This window comes from Agaricus bisporus (genome assembly GCF_000300575.1).
Source record: "Agaricus bisporus var. bisporus H97 unplaced genomic scaffold AGABI2scaffold_2, whole genome shotgun sequence".
Classification (NCBI taxonomy): domain Eukaryota; kingdom Fungi; phylum Basidiomycota; class Agaricomycetes; order Agaricales; family Agaricaceae; genus Agaricus; species Agaricus bisporus.
Genome location: NW_006267355.1, coordinates 813988 through 835674, shown reverse-complemented (window position 1 = coordinate 835674; position 21687 = coordinate 813988). Strand labels below are relative to the sequence as shown.

General features: G+C 46.7%; 6 protein-coding genes across 6 annotated transcripts; 4 read left to right on the top strand and 2 right to left on the bottom strand.

Moving 5' to 3' along the window:
• Positions 1-655: 655 nt before the first annotated feature.
• Positions 656-2101, top strand: AGABI2DRAFT_64740 (hypothetical protein; the record flags this gene model as incomplete). The annotated part of the gene is made up of 2 exons (XM_006457938.1): positions 656-967; positions 1025-2101. 2 exons carry the CDS (start codon positions 656-658, stop codon positions 2099-2101), a joined length of 1389 nt encoding a protein of 462 aa, XP_006458001.1.
• A 935-nt stretch (positions 2102-3036) lies between these two features.
• On the top strand, positions 3037-6848 carry AGABI2DRAFT_183107 (hypothetical protein). The gene is made up of 7 exons (XM_006457937.1): positions 3037-3336; positions 3386-3440; positions 3497-3972; positions 4031-4719; positions 4740-5859; positions 5894-5921; positions 5973-6848. Exons 1-7 carry the CDS (start codon positions 3109-3111, stop codon positions 6746-6748), a joined length of 3372 nt encoding a protein of 1123 aa, XP_006458000.1. The 5' UTR covers positions 3037-3108; the 3' UTR covers positions 6749-6848.
• Positions 6849-7283: 435 nt separating this feature from the next.
• Positions 7284-11628, top strand: AGABI2DRAFT_199158 (hypothetical protein). Its single transcript, XM_006457936.1, has 16 exons — positions 7284-7533; positions 7589-7636; positions 7683-7721; positions 7773-8280; positions 8329-8444; positions 8492-8747; positions 8796-9217; positions 9268-9363; positions 9418-9527; positions 9582-9623; positions 9675-9888; positions 9941-10061; positions 10111-10202; positions 10255-10351; positions 10400-10855; positions 10905-11628. The coding sequence occupies exons 1-16, from the start codon at positions 7309-7311 to the stop codon at positions 11384-11386; spliced, it is 3324 nt and encodes a 1107-aa protein (XP_006457999.1). The 5' UTR covers positions 7284-7308; the 3' UTR covers positions 11387-11628.
• Positions 11629-12764: 1136 nt separating this feature from the next.
• AGABI2DRAFT_63063 (hypothetical protein) lies at positions 12765-16995 on the top strand (the record flags this gene model as incomplete). The annotated part of the gene is given in 22 exon segments (XM_006457935.1): positions 12765-12849; positions 13032-13138; positions 13188-13248; positions 13295-13392; positions 13484-13515; positions 13564-13615; positions 13666-13839; positions 13889-14064; positions 14082-14204; positions 14283-14454; positions 14502-14526; positions 14577-14674; positions 14728-14743; positions 14797-15216; positions 15440-15498; positions 15579-15668; positions 15717-15825; positions 15873-15933; positions 16258-16542; positions 16595-16682; positions 16731-16826; positions 16882-16995. Coding segments are annotated over 22 exon segments (2541 nt in total), but the record flags the coding sequence as incomplete, so codon positions are not given.
• An 895-nt stretch (positions 16996-17890) lies between these two features.
• Positions 17891-19479, bottom strand: AGABI2DRAFT_190382 (hypothetical protein). The gene is made up of 2 exons (XM_006457934.1): positions 19117-19479; positions 17891-19052 (listed from the first exon to the last, which is right to left on the bottom strand). Exons 1-2 carry the CDS (start codon positions 19462-19464, stop codon positions 17958-17960), a joined length of 1443 nt encoding a protein of 480 aa, XP_006457997.1. The 5' UTR covers positions 19465-19479; the 3' UTR covers positions 17891-17957.
• Positions 19480-19522: 43 nt separating this feature from the next.
• AGABI2DRAFT_190381 (hypothetical protein) lies at positions 19523-21674 on the bottom strand. The gene is made up of 6 exons (XM_006457933.1): positions 21645-21674; positions 21443-21594; positions 21325-21389; positions 20680-21273; positions 19766-20625; positions 19523-19713 (listed from the first exon to the last, which is right to left on the bottom strand). The coding sequence occupies exons 1-6, from the start codon at positions 21659-21661 to the stop codon at positions 19662-19664; spliced, it is 1740 nt and encodes a 579-aa protein (XP_006457996.1). The 5' UTR covers positions 21662-21674; the 3' UTR covers positions 19523-19661.
• Between the last annotated feature and the right edge of the window lie 13 nt (positions 21675-21687).

The window sequence follows — 21687 nt, the reverse complement described above, 5'->3', positions numbered from 1 at the left end:
CAATTTGTGACTGTTAAGGAGAAAAGAGGTCCACCCTGAGCAGACTCTAACTGGAATAGACCGAAAGTCTCGTAATGGTAAGGTGAAAAATGTGCTCCCGCAATTAGTACGTACATGTAGTTCGGCCATGTGAGGTCCGTTGTCAAGTCACGTACAGCCTTGGCGGGAGGGAAATACAAAGATACCTTGGATGATGTTGTTTGAGGACGGTCTGGAACGGAGGACAGGGCTGACCAAGGCGCCAGATCTGAGCGGATCTTACACGAGCGGGCAACAAATATAGAAACTGGGCAAAGCAATAGGCTTGCGTAAGCGCTGGTGGTCATGCGATCTAGATCTTACCTTCGATCACTAGAGACGGAACTGACCATGAAATTCACGACCATGATGGCCCTACTACACAATGACTTGCGGGGGTCCGTCTCGACAGGAACAAGTTAACCCAGTATCGGTCCCAACCGGCTCGCCTTTGCCGCGAACCGCGTCCAGGATGTTCTCTCGCCACGGCATTCTAATGCCAATATCTATCAATGGCATAATCCACTATTTCATATATAAAGACTTGAAATCGCCATGACTTCCAATATTCAAACCGCTTTCTCCTTTTTGACCTTCCCTCTACTTCAGTTAATTTCGTTGCTATCATTTCAGCACTATGGTTCTCCTCCTCTCTCCCCCCCATGCTGTCGGCACCCTACTTGACGTAGTCCTGTCGCTCTACAACTCCTACTTTCATTCTGCACAACGCCTTTCCCTTGCGGATCGCCGCTCGCCCTCCGACTTTGACATTGACCTTCAGACGGGCTTTTTCCCTACGACGCCCCTTTCCCGCTTGCCTTCATCCTTTGACCTCTGGGAAGATGGCCTCGCGTCCGCTGCCGGACGATTGCCTCTTGGCAATGATAGCTCTGAAGAAGCTCTAGCCAGGCGCGAATTCAGCCGAAATTGGAGAGATGATGTTAAATCCGTGCGTGAAATTTCTCTTTCACGCTCACCACTTTTTTTCTAACTTCGAGTGACTTAGTGGCCTGTAATATCCATACAAGAGCTTGGCTCTGATCTGCGTTTGCTCCAACAGGCTCACTATGTCCTTTCATGGCTTGTCCATCTCTACGTCCACTCTGTTCCCTTGGACCCGACTTTGGAGGTTATCGTTGTTCCTCAATCTATCGCCGTTCCTCTAGTCGAAGTTTCCAAAATTCTTCAGATCGCTCCGGTGCTCACTTTTGCCGATACCGTCCTTTGGAATTACGAACTCATTAATCCTGCCGAACCTCTTTCTGTCAATAACATACGCTTCCGTCACCACTTTTCAGGCACAGAAGATGAAGATGCCTTCTATCTCTCATCTGCGAGGGCAGAGTTGGTGGGAGTTGAGATGCTGCGCATCTTCGACGAATATGGTCGTTTGTCACCTAATGCCGGCGACTACACCGCCGTTGGCAAGGTCTCCCGGGACCTTATTCGCCTGTCGGGCATAGTCGATGATATCAATGAGGTCATCAAGTCAGTTCGTCCTACATGTGACCCACACGTTTTCTATTGGCAGGTTCGGCCTTGGTATAGTGGTAGCGGCAGCGATGGTCCTCGGTGGAAGTACGAGGGTGTCCCAAAGGATGAAAAACTCCTCCGAAGCGGCCCTTCCGCGGGTCAGAGTAGTGTTATGCACGCCCTCGATATTTTCCTAGGTGTTGATCATAAGAAGGGCTCTACCGGAAAAGACGGCCATGGCTCATTCATGGAAAGAATGCGACTCTATATGCCCGGAAAACACCGCGAATATCTCATCTCCCTCTCGTGTTTATCAAGGTCTCTTCGCGAGCTTGCGAAAGAGGAATCTATCCTTCGCGAGTCATACAATTCCGCTGTTGCTGCTCTACAAAAGCTGCGAACCGAACATATCAAGATTGCTTGCCGCTACACCGTTTCCATGGCTCACACCCAGCCTAATTCTGGTTGTCCTGTTCTCAGCGCGTGGAATCAGACCCCGGAAGGAGAGAAGCGTAAGAAAACTTTGGGGACGGGTGGGAATGAGGTCGTAACCCTCCTCAAACATGGAAGGGACGCAACACAACGCACAGCACTTCCTGGAAGAAACTGAGATATTATTAACCTATGCCTTTACAGTAATAACGCAACCTGGTCTTTATTTAACATATGATGCATGACTCACCATGCACATTACACCGTAAAAAGACTTTAATTCGCTACTTATCACTATTGCTCGTACATTATTGATGTCTATATTTATTTTGTTCCAGTAGTAATTATTTATCTAGATAATAATCGTAGTTTATTTAGTATAACTTGAATCTATGCAGGTGACTCGGAGTCTGCTCGGAGTCGGCAAAAAGTGTGTTTTTAGGATAGTATACGATGTATAGTACTGCTGCGACCCGGAATTAATAGCGCGACATCGTATATCCTAGAATGGAGGGGCCCTGAACTGTGTAAGCTGCCTCGCAACGGGCATGCAGGAACTCTTGGCATCCACGTAGTTATCAAGATTCAATTTTCGGCGACAACAAAACAGCCGAAAAAAAATGCGCATGCACGCCTAGGAACGCCAGCACTCAGTTGTTCCGACATGTGGATGGAATTCGGATCAACCACAGAATGGATCATCAACGTCAGAGGGATGATAGTTAGATCTTGATGAAATTTGTACATGTATTTGTAAAGGAGACAGTGGATAATATCAAATGCAATTATAAGCGAGGTGGCGCCCCGATAGGCGAGCGGTGTCGATGGGTTTTGTGAGCGGTGTGCATTGTTGACTTCATGGTAAATAATGGACAGTCAGAAGCGGTTTTCAAACTCGGAAAACGAATGTTTTGATGTTGTTGCAGCCATTTATCAGATGCGGCCTCATCATCCGAGTCGCTGGCATATGAGGCTACGAGCAGTGACTGATCATGAACAACCTGTAGTTGGCCCGGCTAGCCGGGCCGAGGAGGATGAAGCGCCCAGTTGACTTTTCTGGACGCGTCGCATCAGGGACGCGCTCGCGCTTCTTCTCTAGACAATTCTGCTTGTGTCGGTCTCTCACTCGCCTCATACCACATTCCCGTCCTTTCGAACCTTCTGCATCGCAAGAATCACCCAACCATGCCCGTATCTAGTTATTCTCGGGACTCAACCCCGTATACCGCGTCAACGACGACTGCTACACCTCCACGATTCCACCCCTCTCAACCAACGAGTCCAACAATCAGTTACGCGCCAACAGTCACATCTCTTGGACAGGCTCTACGGATGAACGTTGTGTCTCGCATTGCTATCGAGGGTAAGGCAAAACAGGGACAAGACGGTGCATCAATCAAGGTATATATGAAGGTGAGTTGTCTGTTGCATCGGTGTTTTTACAAATGTCGATGTCGTATAGCTTTCTGTACCCGTTGACTCTGTCACTCCTGGATCTACCGTAGCTCTTTTTCCTGGTAATGGTCCCTATTCGGAGCTCTTGTCTGCTTGCTCACAACTATTATTGCTGTAGAGGAAAATATTAAAATATTGACATCACAAGTTCACCCCCTGGACAGCAGTTCCGTTCCCTACAACTTTTCCTCAACTACCTCGCCTTTACTACACAATGCGGCCCGCGCTTTGAGCCTACCGGCTCGGTCGTCGATGACTTTTAACGCAACATATCACATCAGTTCAACTCCTAGTACTGCATCTTCCACTACTTCTAGCAGCCGATCATCGGTATCAGAATCTGCTTCGCTGCCGCCCGTAGATTTACAATATACTGGCCAGATCCTGGTCAGCGGCTATCATATTGCATATGTACTACCAAAGTACTTTCCGGGTCGAGACTACGGACGACTGGAAGCTGAGCCAGACCGTTTCGGTACTCCATTGCACCAGAAACGACGCCTTTCGATCAACGACCGCAATCACGTCCACTTCATGGCGGCGGTCGATATGTGGGTTCCATATACCAATCGTCCCCCCCGTTTTCCATATCTTGTAAGTGCTTCAGGCAAGTAGCAGAATCATCACAATTTGATCAACTACTTGTGCATAGCTTTCAATTCCTACCCCCCGTTGCCTTCATAATAACATCAGATTGCGGATATTTCCACCTTCCAACACAGCATCATCTTTTGCTTCGCTTTCGTCACTTGAGGATGATGCGAATTCTTGGGATCTCACCTCAGATCCACATGTAACCCGCACATCATCCAATCGTTTGGCGCGTACTGGTTCCTACACTCATTTTGCAGATGATGAATCCAGCGACTCCTCAACTGCTGGCTTTTCCGATGGATACGGGATTCAAGGCACCTTTCCTAGTACAGACCGGATCCGAATTCGATGGGCGAAGCCGCAGAAAGTTTTTGATGGTGCAGCTGGTACCAGGGATTCTAGGCGAAAAGTTGGTGTTGCTAATGTGAAGGGTGAAATGACGTGCATAATTCGAGGGCGGCGCAGAGCAAAAGAAGACAGTGAAGTGCAAGGACTCGTGATGGATATTGAGTATAACGCGTCGTGCAAGGGGATTTGGTTTCCAGGTGTTGCCACATTGGTAGGGATGGATATCGGTCTTGAGGCTAAAAATTCGGATGTGGTATGGCTTAAGGGATCTCAGTCCGAATGGAGCGTCGATGGAGGTGTGGGGTATACCGGAGTCAACATTGTGGACCAGGATCATCCAAATATCGAGACCGACCAAAAAAATTTTTCTGTCGACTCTTCGCAGGCATCTATTGCGTCGTCATTTGCAATGACCAAAGTAAAATACCCCTACCCTCGGCTTCAGCCTCATCTCTGCTCCGAGCACCTCTACCCTCTCATAATATTGTCGAGTATTCTTTTGAGGGTTCAAGGGATCCCGCTGTTTCTGCTTCATCTCAACTCGGAACTTTATCATCTGTTTCCGGCTTATCCCAGTCCGGTGCCACTTGTTCTCCCGAAGCACCTTTGACGCTGCACCTAAATATCAATGATATCCTTCCTCCAAACAAAAATCCGTTTACATTCACCATCAAAGGCACTGTTATAGTTACGCCTCGATCTGCTCCTCCTCGGGTCAATGGCATGGGCCACTCCATGCAAGACTACGATGAAACTACTGAACCCATTTATGTACCTCAGTTTGTGGTATGGGCGGCGGATGTTGAAACAACGAAGATATTGATCAAGAACGATGTGGATCAGCTCAATGCTACCGTGGAGGTATATGGTCCATCCGGAGATATGCACAAGGATCCACAGATACGGAAGACGGTACTACAGAGAGGTGGCTCGACCCTGTGCGGAGATGGCGGTGCGCGTCTCGTTCTGAAGGTAATCAGCAGCCTCCGTGACAGGATTAATCCTGCACGTACACAGACCCCGACAGGCAGCCCGCAAGATCGAGCATCGGCGAACATGATTCGACAATCGATTACAGGTCGTCAATTATTTGATGGCCCTTCCTTAATTTCTTCAATCAAGGCGGTCGTGACGCCGCTTATCTCTCGTAATTTTTCCGTGCCCGATGCTTACGCCGTCAGGATTAACGTGAATGCACGAATCAAGGATGGAGCGAATTGGTTGGAATTTGGACTGGCTCGGATCGACCCGGGCTTTTCGAGCACGTCGAGCGGCAAGTCGCCGGTAATCCGCATCACAGGCGTGAATGTCGATGGTGTTCCCGCACACTACGAGGTCACAGAGACTGAACGGCAAGGGTCGAATAGTATTGACACTGCAACGGCCTCGTTTGAGGCGGTGGGCGGTATGGAATGGGTAAATTGGGTCAAGATTCTAATACCCGCCAACGGAGACAATGTCGCCATTGACTATGTCGTAAAATTAGAACCGCCGCGATCAACTTGGATCTCGAACCGAAGTCATCTCACGATGGAGTTTGTTGCTGCCAACATTTAATTTGCCCGTTGAAAAGCTTGAAATACGCCTAGAAAGTCTGACTGGTAAGGTTTTCGATCTTATGTTTCGCTTCAAATACTGAAACCTGCCTTCAGGATTCAATTTCTCCATCAATGATTCAAACCTATTATACCAGCACTCGAACTCAGATAGAAAGACCTTACTTCATTTTGGCCAACGGGAACTGTTTTCTCCCAGAATATCTCTCGACCTACGACGTGACGAGTCGAACAATCAACATCCTCGGTGGTCATGGCTGGCAAATCTGTTGTGGTGGTGTTGCTTCTTCGTCGCCCTGCTTTTTACGCAGAATCCAAGCCTCCGCATTATTCCATCCTCAATGACTCCCGAAGTCTCAGTACCTATGGCCATCTCCGTTCTAGATGACACACATACGCTCGTAACCACAATAGTCACCACCACTATCACCACGGCCACTTGTTCATCTAATACACTTGAACCAGTAGCTCCTAGCTCGGAGCGCCCAAAAACATTTGAAGGCAGTGTGTCGACTCCACTGCCCATGCCGACAGTTGCTACGACTCCCCTTTCTATTTCTCCGCTTTCTACTGCTTCCCTTTCTACCGTCTCCCTTTCTACCACCTCCCTTTCCACCGCCTTCCTTTCTACTGCGTCTTCGTCTACACAGTTAGCCGAGCCCACTTCGTCATCAACAGTTGCTCCAATACCGTATGCGATTTCGGCGGAAACAATCAATTCATTGTGGGAGAAGCTAGGGTTTGATGATATAGAAGCTTCGTTGAAATCCATAACCCTTCCGGATATCCAACTCCCCTTTGTGAAGGAAAAGTTAAGCCAGCTTGGTCGTATAATATGGGACTTGATATTGGGACCCGAACCTGGCTCATAGATTACGTTCCTATTTATCATTATGTTTTAAACATTGTATGTAATTTCTTATTACACCCTTGTATTTATATCGTGTCTGCTTTGTAATCATGTTATCAAGGATCAAATCGATGTAAACGTTTTGAGGCCGGTTGGAGATGGGTTGTGCATTAATGCTGCCTACTGATCATGGATAGTACCGATATGTGATCAACCTCATGCACAAACTCTGATCGAAGCACCAATGGAAGAATATGGACTATAGCTACAGTACTTACGGGCCGTTAATTTTGAAAAATTTGAACGATGAAGGGGAAATAATGACGCCAATCTTCTATAAGAGTGCCTTATATTACGACGCTTGACATCAAGAAAATGAAATGAAATGGGTACCCTCAGCTTGACGAGTACCGTACAGGTAGCTGACATAATCAAATTTGAGTGGGTGTCATTGTTGTCATTGTTGCACAAGTTAGGTTGCTTGTAATGCAAAGTGTTGCACGCACCTCGGTACTTTTCCGTCGAGTGGCACTCAGATCTCTCTATCCCAAACACCCATCTCTTCTGACCTCTCCTCATTCGATGACTATATCGTCCGGTCCAGATTGGAAATGCGTCACTCCAGCGGATTCCACTATACCCCCTTACTCCATGTTCACCAAGCCCATTCAGAAATCACCAAGGGATGAACGGGAGTACCGTGTCATTCAACTGGATAATGGTTTGAAAGCTACCTTGATTCATGATCCAGAGACAGATAAGGCTGCAGCCAGTCTTGACGTTGCTGTCGGCCATCTCAATGACCCCGTATGCCCTTCACGCGCAGTGATCTAATTTTGGCGCTTCTAACCAAGGATATTAGTGGGATATGCCCGGTCTTGCTCATTTCTGCGAGCATCTACTGTTTATGGTTAGTTTTGTCCTCTTCGTTGTCAGAAGTGGCTCACATATATCAGGGGACCGAGCAATTTCCTCGTGAAAATGAATATCAGGAGGTCGGCGCCACACTTAATCCTATGACAACCTGTTGCTGACAGATTGTTTAGTATCTCACGAAAAATAATGGGGGTTCAAACGCGTTCACTTCGACCACGAATACCAACTATTATTTCAACGTCACTACATCCGCCTTGACTGGTGCCCTTGAAAGGTTCTCCTCCTTCTTTCATTCTCCACTCTTTGCACCCTCCTGCACTTCTCGCGAGCTTAACGCCGTCGACTCGGAAAACAAGAAGAACCTGCAATCGGATGTTTGGCGTATTTTTCAGGTTAACAAACACCTCAGCAAACCTGATCATGTTTGGAGTAAGTTTGGAACTGGTAACCTCGAGAGCTTATCAAGGGCCGCGAGGCTCAGGATGCGAGAAGATGTAAATGAGACCGCTCTTTCCGATCTTACTCTTTCTTCTACCACATCACGATTGCCTTCTCCTCTTCCTTCCGAAGCGGAAGCAGATGGTGGCGCTGTTGGACGCGAAATTCGCCGCAGATTGATGAAATGGTGGACCGAGGAATATTGTGCGAGCCGGATGAATCTTTGCATTCTCGGAAAAGGTATCGATTAACTTCTTGGTCTCGCCTGTATACTGAGTTGATGTGTAGAGTCATTGGACGAGCTTTCGGATATGGCTTCAAAATTGTTTTCACCTATAATCAGACGTGGGGATGATCCTCTTCCGATGATAAACGACCATCCATTCGGATCGGCTGAAAAAGGGGTACGCATAAGCTTCGAATCCAATTCCCAAACTAAAGCTGTTTGTAGACACTCGTATCAGTGAAAACCATCATGGATCTTCACGCATTTGAGATCTCTTTCCCCTTGGAATACCAGCCGCCTCTTTGGCGTCTTAAGCCTGCAAATTTTCTATCTCATTTTGTTGGGCACGAAGGTCCTGGGTCGCTGTACTCTTACCTCAAAAATCGAGGTTGGGTAATAGCACTCTCTGCTGGGAACCAAGACTTGGCTCGAGCCTTCGCCACATTCAAAATCACTGTGCATCTCACAGAGGAGGGATTCAGTATGCATTTTGTGTTGCGAAAAAATATTATTCTGACCGCCTTTTTAGAAAACTATCGTTCTATAATTCTCGTTGTATTCAAATACCTCAACTTACTTCGTGCATCCAATCTCGAGGAATATCACCAGAAGGAAGTTGCAGACCTTTCCGCAATCCGGTTCCAGTTTTCCGAGAAGAAGAGAGCTGATAGCTATGTGACCTGGATTGCGGAGCATATGAGTTGGCCGGTTCCTCCTGAACACTTGCTTACTAGCCCTCAGTGTATTCGAGAATGGGCTGCGGACGGAAATGTTGGGATCGGTCAGTCTACAATCCGCAAATATCTTGATTCGTTCAGGATACAAGAAGGCCGTGTTGTCCTAATGGCGAAGGAACATGAAAAGCTTAATCCTGGTTCAAATTGGGAGAAGGAAACTTGGTATGGTACAGAATATAATGTTGAGCGTTTCGATGAGGAATTTATCAAGAAGGTAAACAATCTCCATATGTTGCAGGGAACATTGTTGACAACGTTTTCCAGGCAAATGCCCCTAATGATATTCCGGAGCTGTTCTTACCCGGTCCGAACGCATTCGTGCCCACCAACCTGGATGTTGACAAACGTCAGGTCTCGGAGGTATCAAATTTCGATGATAATGATATTCCGCATAACTAATAGATATCTTTATAGCCACAGAAACGACCTCATTTGGTTCGACAGACACCGCTGACGACTCTCTGGCATAAGAAAGATGACCGCTTTTGGGTCCCGAAAGCTTCCGTCGCAATCGACATTCGCAGGTATTTCTTAATATATATCGATGAAGGACATATTTTGATGGAACAACTTGGTAGCCCGCCGAGTTACAGCTCTCCCAGGGCTTCTGTTCTGACGAGGTGCGTCTGTCATTGTGTCGCACATGCGGTTCATTTTCTGAAAAGGTTTAGGCTGTATTCCGATCTTGTTAATGATGCATTGACTGAATTGGCATATGACGCTGGGCTGGCTGGCTTATCATACTCATTCAGCGACACTACTACTGGCTTATATGTGTTTGCCAGCGGTTACAACGACAAATTATCCACGCTTGTGAAGCATATATTGCAAAAGGCCAGAGAACTCGAAGCTAAACCTGATCGATTGGAAATAATGAAAGAACTGGTGAGTATGCGTGTCATCTACTTTTCTTTAGCTCACTCTGCTGGACGTACAGTTGGAGAAAGAGTGGCGCAATTTCTTTTTCGGCCAGTCTTACACCTTATCAGATTACTTTGGTCGTTACCTACTCGCCGAGAAACAGTGGACCATCGAAGAACAAATGAATGAATTGAATTGTAAGTTGCACGATGGAAAGACTGTGTGGGCGCTAAGGTTCTGTCTCAGCCGTGACGGTCGAAGAAATAGTCAACCATGCCAAATCGATATTCACGGATGCGCATTTGCGGATGCTAGTCACTGGTAATGTCTTTAAAGACGTAAATAACGCTTTAGTCTTCAATCGAATTTCATTAATGACACTGAATTTAGGAGGCGCTTAAGATAGCAGATATAGCTGAGGAAGGCTTTAAGCCCACTCAACTTGCACAAACTCATCTGAATTCTCGTGCTCTGATACTTCCATCAGGTGTGTTCGGATGGGAAATCAGGGAAAAGTGTATTAATCAGTCGATAGCATCAAATTATATCTGGTCTCTACCACTACCGAACCCGGATCAAGCAAATTCGGCACTGACTTACTATGTCCATATCGGGTCACTCGCCAACGAACGTCTTCGGGTCACCTCAGCGCTGCTGATTCAAATTCTTTCCGAGCCAACGTTCAATGTGCTTAGGACTCAAGAACAACTCGGTTACATCGTCTCTTGTGGCCCGTGGAATCTGTCGGGACAGAGCGAAAGGGGCATACGTATTGTAGTGCAAAGCGAAAAAGCTCCAAGCTATCTAGAACAACGGGTGGAATCCTTCCTGATAGATATGAGCTCAAAGCTGGAAGAGATGACCTCAGAAGAGTTTGAACAGCACAGATCGAGTCTGTGGAAGAAATGGATGGAAGCGGACAAAAATCTTGCTGAAGAAACTTCGCGGTTCCAAACCCATGTGACCACTGGTCATTGGGATTTCTTGAGAAGTGCGGAATCTCATTCAGTAATTCCGGGCTTGTACTCATCAAATTATAGGATACAATGACGCTGAGCTTGTACTCTCCGTTCCTAAGGATGACGTCCTGGCATTGTTCCACACTCATGTTGACCCGCGATCTCCGACCCGCGCTAAAGTGTCCGTTCACATGATTTCCCAAAAGCTTTGTGCCGGGAGAATCAATTTGAATGCATGGAGGGCTTGTGAAGAGAGGCTTCGATCTGCGGGACTCGATCTCAGCCAGATGGAATGTACCAAAGCACTCCAGGACGAACTTCCTACACTCCACGAGTTCATCTACATCTTGAATGGCGCATTGGAAGGGAGAGACGACCGCGACCAGCTTCTAGAGGAAATGGCTCAGATCATTGCAGTGTATCCTACGGGAGAGGATATCGACTCACTCAATCCTAATGCAACCTACATTGAGGATATACCCGCATTCAAGCAGGGCTTGACTATCTCTACTGACCCAAGTCCCATGGTAGAATGGGGTGATCTACCGACGTCCAAGTTCTGAGCGCGTGAAGGATTATTTTTTGTGTTGATTAATAACTATGTATACCACCCTACCGCAGAGAATGATACCAAAACAAGCAGACATTAACTAATTATAAGTATTGTCCTTTAATGCATGAACGATAGGTGCTCCGAGTGGGATCTCACTTCCTACGACCAGCATCAGCTGGCTTGCTCCTTGCCACTGGGTTGGGAGGCTCGTAATTTTTCGGTCGACGAAAGAGAAGCACGTGTGGCTCAGGTGCTACAAGTAATAAACAAGGCAAATAAACAAAGCCGATAGAGACAGTACTCACCGTGCACCTCATAATGCTCCCATCCAAGGCTTTGGGTGATTCCGATTCCTCGCCATTCATGTTCCTCTAAGAGCCGCAATGTACCGGTATCATCGGGGCTAAAATACTGCTTGGGAATCATCTTGAGAAGTTGCTTCGGCAGGATGACATGACGGTATTCGTAGTGATCGTCAGAGTAGCGGTCGGAGTAATGAATCCTGACGCCGTTAGTAAAATAGAGAACACCTAGGCAAATACCTACTTTTCAATGTATTCTTCTAGTCTGCGCGTAGCTTCTTTTTGTGCGGCCATTTATTGCGTCGCGTGGGATATGCGTTGAAGGAGGTGGATGGTCCAAAGTGAGTTGCCGGGTCTTGATCACCAGATCATAATGCATCAGATCACGGGTCATCTTCGTCACAGTCACTGAACGCGATTGTCACGCGCCTCGCCCCTATCTTGACCCCCGATTGTATCATGCAGCCAAATTTCTCAGATAGTTATCACGACTACCTCGATCTTATGGACCCTCGAATGGACTCTGTAACTGTTTTCGACACTGGGCCTACTTTCGGTGTATCCGAGGATGACTTCGACGATTATTTGAACCAATTGAGTGAGTATATGCTATACCAGACAATTAAAAATCCTCACAATTGATAGTGACGTCTTCCCCATCACCTCCTCAACGTCCTATAGAATCATTTCGCTCTGATACAGCCTCTAGCCATCAATCGACACCGTGTGGCTCCGGTTTTTCGGCAGCTCATCAGGGAGGTTCTCGTCCTTTGCTCCCCACACGGCTCATTTCGCGTATGAACGACAACGAGCCGCCATTCTCTGGACCTTCTGGCAACGCCTTTCATTCAGAAACATGTTCAGGCGCTAACGACCCCTCGGATGGTCATGTCCGCATGTTAGAATCAAGGAATCAAGTTGAAAACAGCTCTAGGCATCCCGGAACAATAATTGACGACCGCGGGAGAGGCACGGAATTTTCTAGAAACTCTATGGGCTTCAACCAAAGATCGAGGCCTCTGGTTTCAGACTTGCGTTAGCTCCCTCCCTCCCTTGTGCTTTGAGCAAACGATTGACGCGAACAAAGCGGACCTGTATCGTGGAATTTTCAAATTTCCTGCATTCAATGCTATGCAAACTAGATGTTTCGACCATGTAAGCATCTTCGTTCGTCGATGTTAGCGTTCCATTCCCAGTTCATGTATTAGATCATGACCTCAAATCGTGACTTGGTGAGTTCCACGCGTGCCTTTCTTTGTTATTGTTATTATCTCATCGCGGTTTCCTCTATATAGGTGGTCAGCGGTAAGAAATTAGTTCATTGGCGAGATAAGTCTACATAAACGACTGTAGCCCCGACTGGGAGTGGTAAAACCGTCTTGTTTGAATTGGCTATAGTCGCGTTGCTTAGCCAAGCCGACCCGACTCGTTCCAAAGCTGTTTATATGGCACCTACCAAGGTGGGTGATTTATTTTGCTCTACAACCTCTGTATTCACCTGCTGTATAGGCATTGTGTTCCGAAAGATTTCGCGATTGGTCAGGGAAATTTAATCCGCTGGGGATTGAAGGTGAATGGCATACTCTGAGGGATTTAAATCATCTGACGTTCTGTAGTTTGTGAGCTTACAGGGGATACGGTGCAATTTGGTCGAAGTGCTTGGGGTGATGCGAAAAAAAGCTGCATAATGTGTATACTTTCATTCCTCATACAGGTCAGACCTCTGACAAGGTTGTTCAGCATCACAACGGTTCTCTTCCTCCCAAGCTATTTTATGTCTCCGCTCACTCTACTACATATTGAAGGCTGAAAAATGGGATAGTTTGACTCGCACCTGGTGGGTCCCGTTCTTTGCCGGAAATACAAGCATTGACTTGAATAAAAGGCGAGATCACGAAAGTATCTTGTCACAGATTAAATTATTTCTCGTTGATGAAGTAAGTCGTCCGGTATCTGCTTGGTACAATCTCAACGGTTCCTTCTATAGGTTCATGTATTGAATGAAACCAGGGGAAGTACACTCGAAGTGGTAATATCCCGCATGAAAACCAGGAACGAGTGTATCAGATTCCTTTTGGTTTCCGCGACGGTTCCCAATATCCGTGATATTGCCGATTGGATGGATAGTAGTCGAGAATCCAATACGTGTGAGGTTCTTGAGGTTCGAAGACATCTCTCTTCTTCGTGATCTGTCACTCATGGATTCGTAGTTCGGGGAAGAATACCGACCATGTAGATTGACACGTTTTGTTATTGGCGTTCCACGATCGAACAAGCAAAATGAGTTTCAATATGCGGCGACGCTGAACAACCAATTATTCCCAGTCCTTCAACAGTATTCAGTCATGAAACCAATATTAATATTCTGCTCAACGCGTAAAGGCACGTAACAGGTATTTATAGTTGGCTTTGCCAAACCACTTCACGAATTGCTTCAGGAACCCTGACGTCGGCCGGGACGCTCTTGAAGTCTTACGAGGAGGCCGCAAAACAGAAACAAAGACTGCCCTGGGTTACATCCCCTCAGTCAGTGTGCATATTTTTCCGTTCCCCGATAACTTTAGAAACCGTGTCGCCAGGTTGGATGCTCGTTTTCACGACAAGCGTCTTCAAGGTTTTGAAATCCTTCTCATGTGTATATACCGTCGTTAATCGTACTTCAGAACTCGCTACATATGGCGTTGGGGTCCACCATGCTGGCCTGGGGCTAGAGGATCGTAGATCAGTCGAGGAACTGTTCCTAGGGGGTACTATTCGTGTTCTTGTCGCTACCTCCGTGAGTTACTATCAATTTCCACAAATTTAACTCAAAGCTCTTCCTAGACTTTATCAGTCGGCGTCAACCTTCGTAAGTCATTCAATCAAATATCCGGATAAATTGCGCTGACTCGCTTTTAGCCGCTCATACAGTGATTATACAAGGAGTCAAGCTCTTTCAGAACAACACACACGTGGAGTATAGTGACCTGGATATTATGCAAATGATTGGCCGCGCGGTCTCAATCTTTATTTTCTGCCAATGTATTTAGATTTTCTGACGCTTTAACAGGGTCGTCCCCAGTTCGGTACAGCAGTGCTATTGCTAGTGATCTATTGAAAAACTCACTCGGGGGTTTAGACAAAGATGGTATCGCAATAATCATGTGCGAGCCACAACTCGTCAGCAAATATCAGGCGCTTACACAAGGTAAAACGGTGTTGGAGAGCTCATTGCATCATAATATGCTCGAACATCTGAATTCCGAGATTGCATTGGGAACGATTACAAACCTCCAGTCGGCGAAAAGCTGGTTGCACAATTCGTTTTTATACCAACGGCTGCGGAAAAATCCTAGTCACTATGCATTGCATCAGGATACAAGCAAGAATTGGCATGAAAGACTAGAAGACATTGTGCTCCAGAATGTTGGCCGGCTAGAAGCCACTCAATTGGTATGTAGGACCGAAGATGATCAGATACAACCTACAGATTATGGAGACATCATGTCAAAGGTTGTGTCCAGCCCGTCTCCCGAATTCCATGTGTTTACTTTGCCATGTTCTTAGTTTTATGTCCGCCAAATGACGGTCAGGGGGCATTATGCTTGTGGGACAAAAAAACACTCACTTGACCCCTTCAAGATGGCAAATATCCTGAACTTCCCGGATAAGTCCGCAGAAAAGCCCACGCTACGCGAGATAGTATGTGTTCGCAGAATGCTTAATATCTAGGGATATTTATTCAAGAACAATAGCTAGAAACAATAGCAGCCGCTGAAGAGTAGGCACATTCTTGACTTTACTCGCTAAAGGCTCAATTCCAGGTCCTTTAGATTCTCGAGTTTGAGGATGAGGGCTTCTGAAAAGCTTGTAAGATTTCACCGTGGTCTGAAGAGATTCAGTATACTAAGTGTTTCGCAGGTATATAATGAATTACGCACCCATAACGATATTCGGTACGCTATAAAGAAAGTGGAAAAGACATCTGATAAGGTATTTCTCCTTATCCAGGTTGGTATTATGAAATTCTATACATACAAAGTATTGACTCTTCCCCAGGCTATTCTCGGAAATATCCCCTTGAACACACCTGAAATGAGACGAGGGGATACACAGCCACAAGCGGACGCTTTATTTATCTTTAAACATGCGGCGCGACTGGCAAAAGGTTCGGGGCAGCTCGGAGAGCTCTTCATAGCCTGACGTGGTATTTAGTAATCGTGGAAGTTGCAATTGTCAAGCAGCTCGGAACGCAGCTCCTGAACGGTCTCGAGGCGTAGGTTCTTCCTTTTTGCCATTGTCATCTAGGATCATGAAAGCAATTTCAGTCTGCGGTGTCTAAATGCCAAAGCTTGGGAGGATAGAGCGACCGTCTTGAGGCAAATCGACCAAATTGGGGAAAAATCGTGAGCATTTTCAATTATTTGAACCATCAAAGTATTCAAACTCGCACAGGTTGAAAGTGAGCTACTAGACTGAAAAATTGATTGAAAATTCAACCATGTATCAGGTACTCGCTGAGCATGGAATCACAACATTGGATCTTCTTCGTCAACAGCCTCCGGCACGCATCGAAATTGTGAGTTCTTGGCTCGCTTAGTCTTCTTTTGACTCATTCAATCCACGTTCAGCTGCTTAATCGAAAAAGTCCTTTTGGCCATGTAGTTCTAGACTCGCTCGCGGAGCTCCCAAAATACCGAATAAAAGTATCCCAAACATCAGTTATGACCGACAATGGAAAAAATCCCGTGCGTGTCAAATTCTCGATCGAATGCGAACTTGTTAGCTCGGCGTCCGCGAAAGTTAAGAAGTTTCGATATCACGATGTCACGGCGATTTTGAGCTTGACATCGGACTACGATTTGATCGACTTTCGGAGGATATCGTGAGCAGTGACTGTGCTATCGTCTCACTTATGAATCCTGACGAAGACATAGCACCAAGGCACTCAGAGAAAGGAAATCCTTCGATGTTGTTGCTGAACTTGTCAAACCCAGCCAGACAATTATCGTGATGATTGCATCGGTATTAATTTACCCTCGCGAAGAAATCAAATGAATACATCTGCAATAGGAATCCTTCGCAGGCACGCTGGTGAGGTCCGTGGTGAGACCAGATGTGCCAGTTTCAGAATTCCCGACGCCCGACACCCGCCCTCTCTCAACACTGGTATGCTGTCCAGTCATGTACAAGCCTTACGGTTTTTGTGAACCCATTATAACAGGCACTCGACTTGAAGGAGTTCGAGAACGATCCTAACTTCTGGAACATGAAATTTGATGAAGCGGATGGATCGGATACAGCGGATACCCGCAACTCCGCAAGCCGTATGTCTTAACTCTTGGTATCATAGGACCTTAACCGTTAGATACAGATGCACAGAGAATATCAAGAGTGGAGAAAAGTCGAACCAAAAAGATCAACCGCCAAAATTGCGGGATGATGATAACAGGTAAGTGAAGGGCTTCATATGAGTACGATGATACTTCTAGCCGAATTAGATGCAAGCACACTTGCACGGACAAATTGAAATGTTTGCATTTATGGTGACTTGAAGGCCAATTACTCTCCCCCTCGAACCTTAATGACAACTCATTCGTAATAGCTGTAAAAAGGTAAAACAATATCCTGAGCGGAAAAAGGGGAAGAACAATCCCTCGGATGCGAAAGGGAGAAAAGAACTTCGGGACCGTCAATCGATCGGAGACGCGACTCACAATGGTCGTAGCCATGTTCACGAACGCCAGATCAGAGACTTGGAAAGGATTCATGAAAAATCCGACGTTCAAAATAGCCTCAAGATGAAGAAAGAACATCGATTAAAACTGGACACCACAAGTTCTGAAAGTCGGAAAAGGAAGATCAAGCCGTCGTTTGACATACACTTTACGGAGGTGGAAGCCCAATCTAACGCCAACAAAGTCATAGAAACAACGCTCGATAATGACGAACTTCCAAGCATTGAACAATTACTTAGCGGCGAACTCACTTCTGGTATAGGGACTGAAGTTCAAGGTTTACTACAGCGTGGTAATCTCACGCCTCACAAGCGTCCACGCTTGAGCCTTGCAACGCAGGCGATTGGTATAAGAGACAACACAGGCGAACGGTTCTCCCAGATGCCATTGGACACACTGAATGAAGTCGGCAATCATTATGCAGAAGTAGCGAAACCTGTTCCAGAAAAAGATGAATTTGACGAATTGGAGGAATGGCTTGCAAGTGGACGTGTTGAGATTGTTTAGACTCTGTTATGATGAATTATGCGACGCCTACAGACTGTTTAGATAGGTAGATAAATCAATGATTAAATGTACCGTCCACGGAAGGTGGCGGACCAGTAAATATTTGAATAGCATAGCGGAAGCGATTATCCCAGACGGCGGGAGTATTAGGTTTAACAATGGTCCACCCAACAAGATCGTTACGCCATCGACGTTCCTTGTTGATTCTTTCTTGGCGGAGCTCGACCTCTGTGAGAGGAGGATTACTGAGTTCATCGCTTGTGGGTTCGCGTAGGCCGCGTGCCAGGGCTCTCGCTGTTTCTAGCCTATTCGGAAGTTCCTCGTAGTATTTTTTCCTTGCCTTTTCGATATCGTCTGGTATCTCGTTCAAAGACTTTTTTAAATAGGCATCTGACTGTTTGTCAAAATCCAGGTCACCCCGGACCGAATCAGGAGGAACTTCGGACTCAATCAATTCTGAATCGTCAGACGGAGGACGAAGGGGTCTGGTATGCTTCATGATAACGTTATAAGCAGCCTCGGCACCAGACTGAACCTTTTGGCGCTGATTGAAAAAGCCCCAGATCATGAGAGGTATTTGGGTGAGACCAATATAATCTGTGAAAGGAACTAGAAGGATTGGTGGCAAAGGGGGGATTTCAGATGGCGGGGGGATGTTGGTAAGCCCGGGTGAGGACGAGGATACGGTCGTAGATTTAGATTGTGGTTGGAGAATGTTGGAGAGTTGGATAGGTGAATAAAGCGATGGTTTATGTTGCATGAGTGATCCAGGTCGCGCTTCAGAAGACCCTTCTCCAACGGGCTCTGGTTCGTCAGGTTCGTCAAAGGCACCGTCGTCTTCCAGCTCTCGGGCTAAAACTTCATCCTGGTCAATGTTTTGTAAACCCTCTGTCCAACCACGATGTAAGCCATGTAAAAATTCCTTCCAAGTGGGACGTCCGATGACGATGATTCCACCGTCAAGTTCACGTTGTCGAGCTTGAGAAAGTGGGACATATGTTGGAAGGACTTTGGTGGCTTCTGATTCCTGGTCGATACCAAGGTCTAGTCGTCTTCGGAGTCGAACGTCATTAGCTACGCGGTTTGCTAATTCTCCAAGCCTTTTAGACCCAATCATCTCATAATCCACAGCAGCTGCAACAAGAATGGGCTGAAACACAAGATAATTGATTATGACGTGGAATAACATGAAAGCAACTGAAGAAAAAACGCACCTTGACATACTTCCTAAAGTACCTCAAACTTTGGTCGTAGTCTTCATCGCCAGGCCACTTGCTGCCGTAGACAGTCACTTTCCGAGGTTTATCCAAGGGACTGGATGGCAACTCGGCTAGGTCTTTGACTTTGTCTATGTACTCCTGCCGTATCTTTTTGCATCGCTGGCGGTCATATATATAGTAGCCAGTGATGGATGAAGTGACGCTGAGGAAAATAAGCCAATTGCGCGAGGGAAGTTTAGGACGCTTGTCAAGCCAAGAAGGAGGTATTCCAGTGTATCTGAAGACGGTTCGTATGCCAGACAGTCTTTTAGGCGTCACCGGCGCGTTTTGCACTTCGGACATGCCAACAAGGAAAAGACAGCCCCCAAGTTTGGTGAAGCACAAAACTTGGTGCAGGGTCTAAATAAAGTTGAATTCAAATTTGTTCGGACAATGCCGGCTCTACTCGCCCGGGCACTTGGATGTTGTACAAATGCAATTAGGATATATACTATCTACCAAGTATACAAAATAAAGACGGATGGAATCATAAAATGGGCCTACTCTTGGTCGTCAGCTTTGTCCAGTTGCTGACGTTTACGTGAACCACCACTGAAAATCATTTTAGTGAAAATGACCAACGACTTGCAAAATAAAGGCTTACACATCCTGATCTAGTCCTCTCTTTTTACCAGTCTTAGCCTCATCCAAGAACTGGTTCAAACCAAAGACATCGGCCGTGTCCTTCTCAAATTGTACTGGCCCTTCACGGATCTCCTGCTCGCTCGCACCTTCAAATCCAGCTTTAGGACGGCCTATTCCGAATCTGTCGTTATCAAGGGCTTTCCCAATACCCTCATCAGTTCCACCTCCGAAGGACTCCTCGTTACCATCATCAATATTTCCCCTGGCTTTGTATATGGCAGCGGCGGCAGTGGAGCCATGGAAGAGTGGACGGTCATAGAGATTGTAAGAATCCTCTTCTGCAAACGAGGCAGATAATGATTCTTGGTTGAATAGACGAGAATCCAACATAGACTCTTTTGATAGAGTAGGTTTCGCAAGTCCGAGAGCGATCTTCTCGGATATATCGCGATTTTGTTGCCTGGCCAACATCTTTGCCCGCTGTTCCTGGCCCATATTATTCATACGCATCTCGCGCTCGCGTTCTCTCCTCTTCTCAGACCTCATCTGGTCACGAATCTTACGGGCGTCCTCATCTTCTGCACTATCCTCCGCCTCTGATCCGGATCCCGCTTCGCTTCCTGATTCGCTGCCACTTCCATAAGCCGCTAGTGAAGACTTCATAACAGCTTGAGTTGCAGCCGAAGGCTTAGAAACGACACCACTGCGTTCTTCGCGAGCTCGTTGTGCCAGCATGCGCAAATTCTCTTCTTTTGCTTCCTTTTCTTTTTGCGCAAGCTTTTGCTGCATGAGAGAACGTTGCCTAACTTCCTCTCGAGCATGACGGTCGGCGACAAACAATGCTTCAGAAAATTTGGCGAAGTTATCGTTAATACTAACCTAGATATACATATGAGTCGATGCAATTAAGAGAAGCACAAGAAACCCACGCACATCTTGGAGTCCTCGGCCGTCAGCAGCAAGACGTTTGTCGAGGGGAATCGTGAAACCCTTGTTGTTCTTCCAATTTGATATACAAGGAGGGATATTCCATTCCTTCTGTTCCGCTGCTGTTGCCTTCCGTGGCGGACTTCGAAGTACGGGCGGAGGGGGACTGGGTGGACCGCGAGGAATCTTTTTGTGTTTGAACCGCGGCGGCTCCAGTGGGTCCTCTGCCACTGCAGTCATTTTGATGATTCGTTGTGTAAGGGCACCACTGTTTCCCTGTTGTCCAGGTGTATATCGCACAAAACTTGTCTTGCTCTGACCATCCGGGACATTCTTGGGTTGAGCCGCCTTGATTTTTCCATTCACCAACTTTTCCAATGCTGCTTTGGTACGATCAGCCGTAGCTTGTACCTCCTCATCTGTTGGTCGATCCAAAGCGCGTTCTTCATCCGTCAAATCTTTTCGATGTGAAAGGGGAACAAGGTCTTTGAATTGAGATTGTACGCGTGTGCCGAGACTATGTCCTTGCTCAGCGATTGCATCGTATCGTACGTTGCCTTCGCTGTCGACTTGTAGGGCAAGGGTATTCCCGGAAGAAGCCTATAGTCTGTTCAGCAGCTGCAGTAAAGAAGAAAGTAGGGAAAGGTATACTTTATTCTTGCCCATACCCAGAGGATACTGGGCGACATGACATTCAGGATATGAACCACCGTTACCTAAAAATCCTCATTCAAGACGAGACACTACGGATAGCGGAAGGGGTACTCACCGAAATCATCTTGAGTTGTCGGTTTCCAACCACTTCTCTGTCCGTAGGCAGGAACTACAGGCCGAGTGATGACGAGCTGTGAAGGGAATTGGCGCTCGATATCGGCCTCGTCGTCGGAGATGGTGGGTGCGTTGAGGGGCTGAGGAAGTATCCTGGTAAACGCGTTAGAAATATTCTAGTTATTTTGTCGAGGAAAGCTCACGCTGCAAGGGCGGCCATGATGCAGAGCAAGTGCAAGTGCAAAG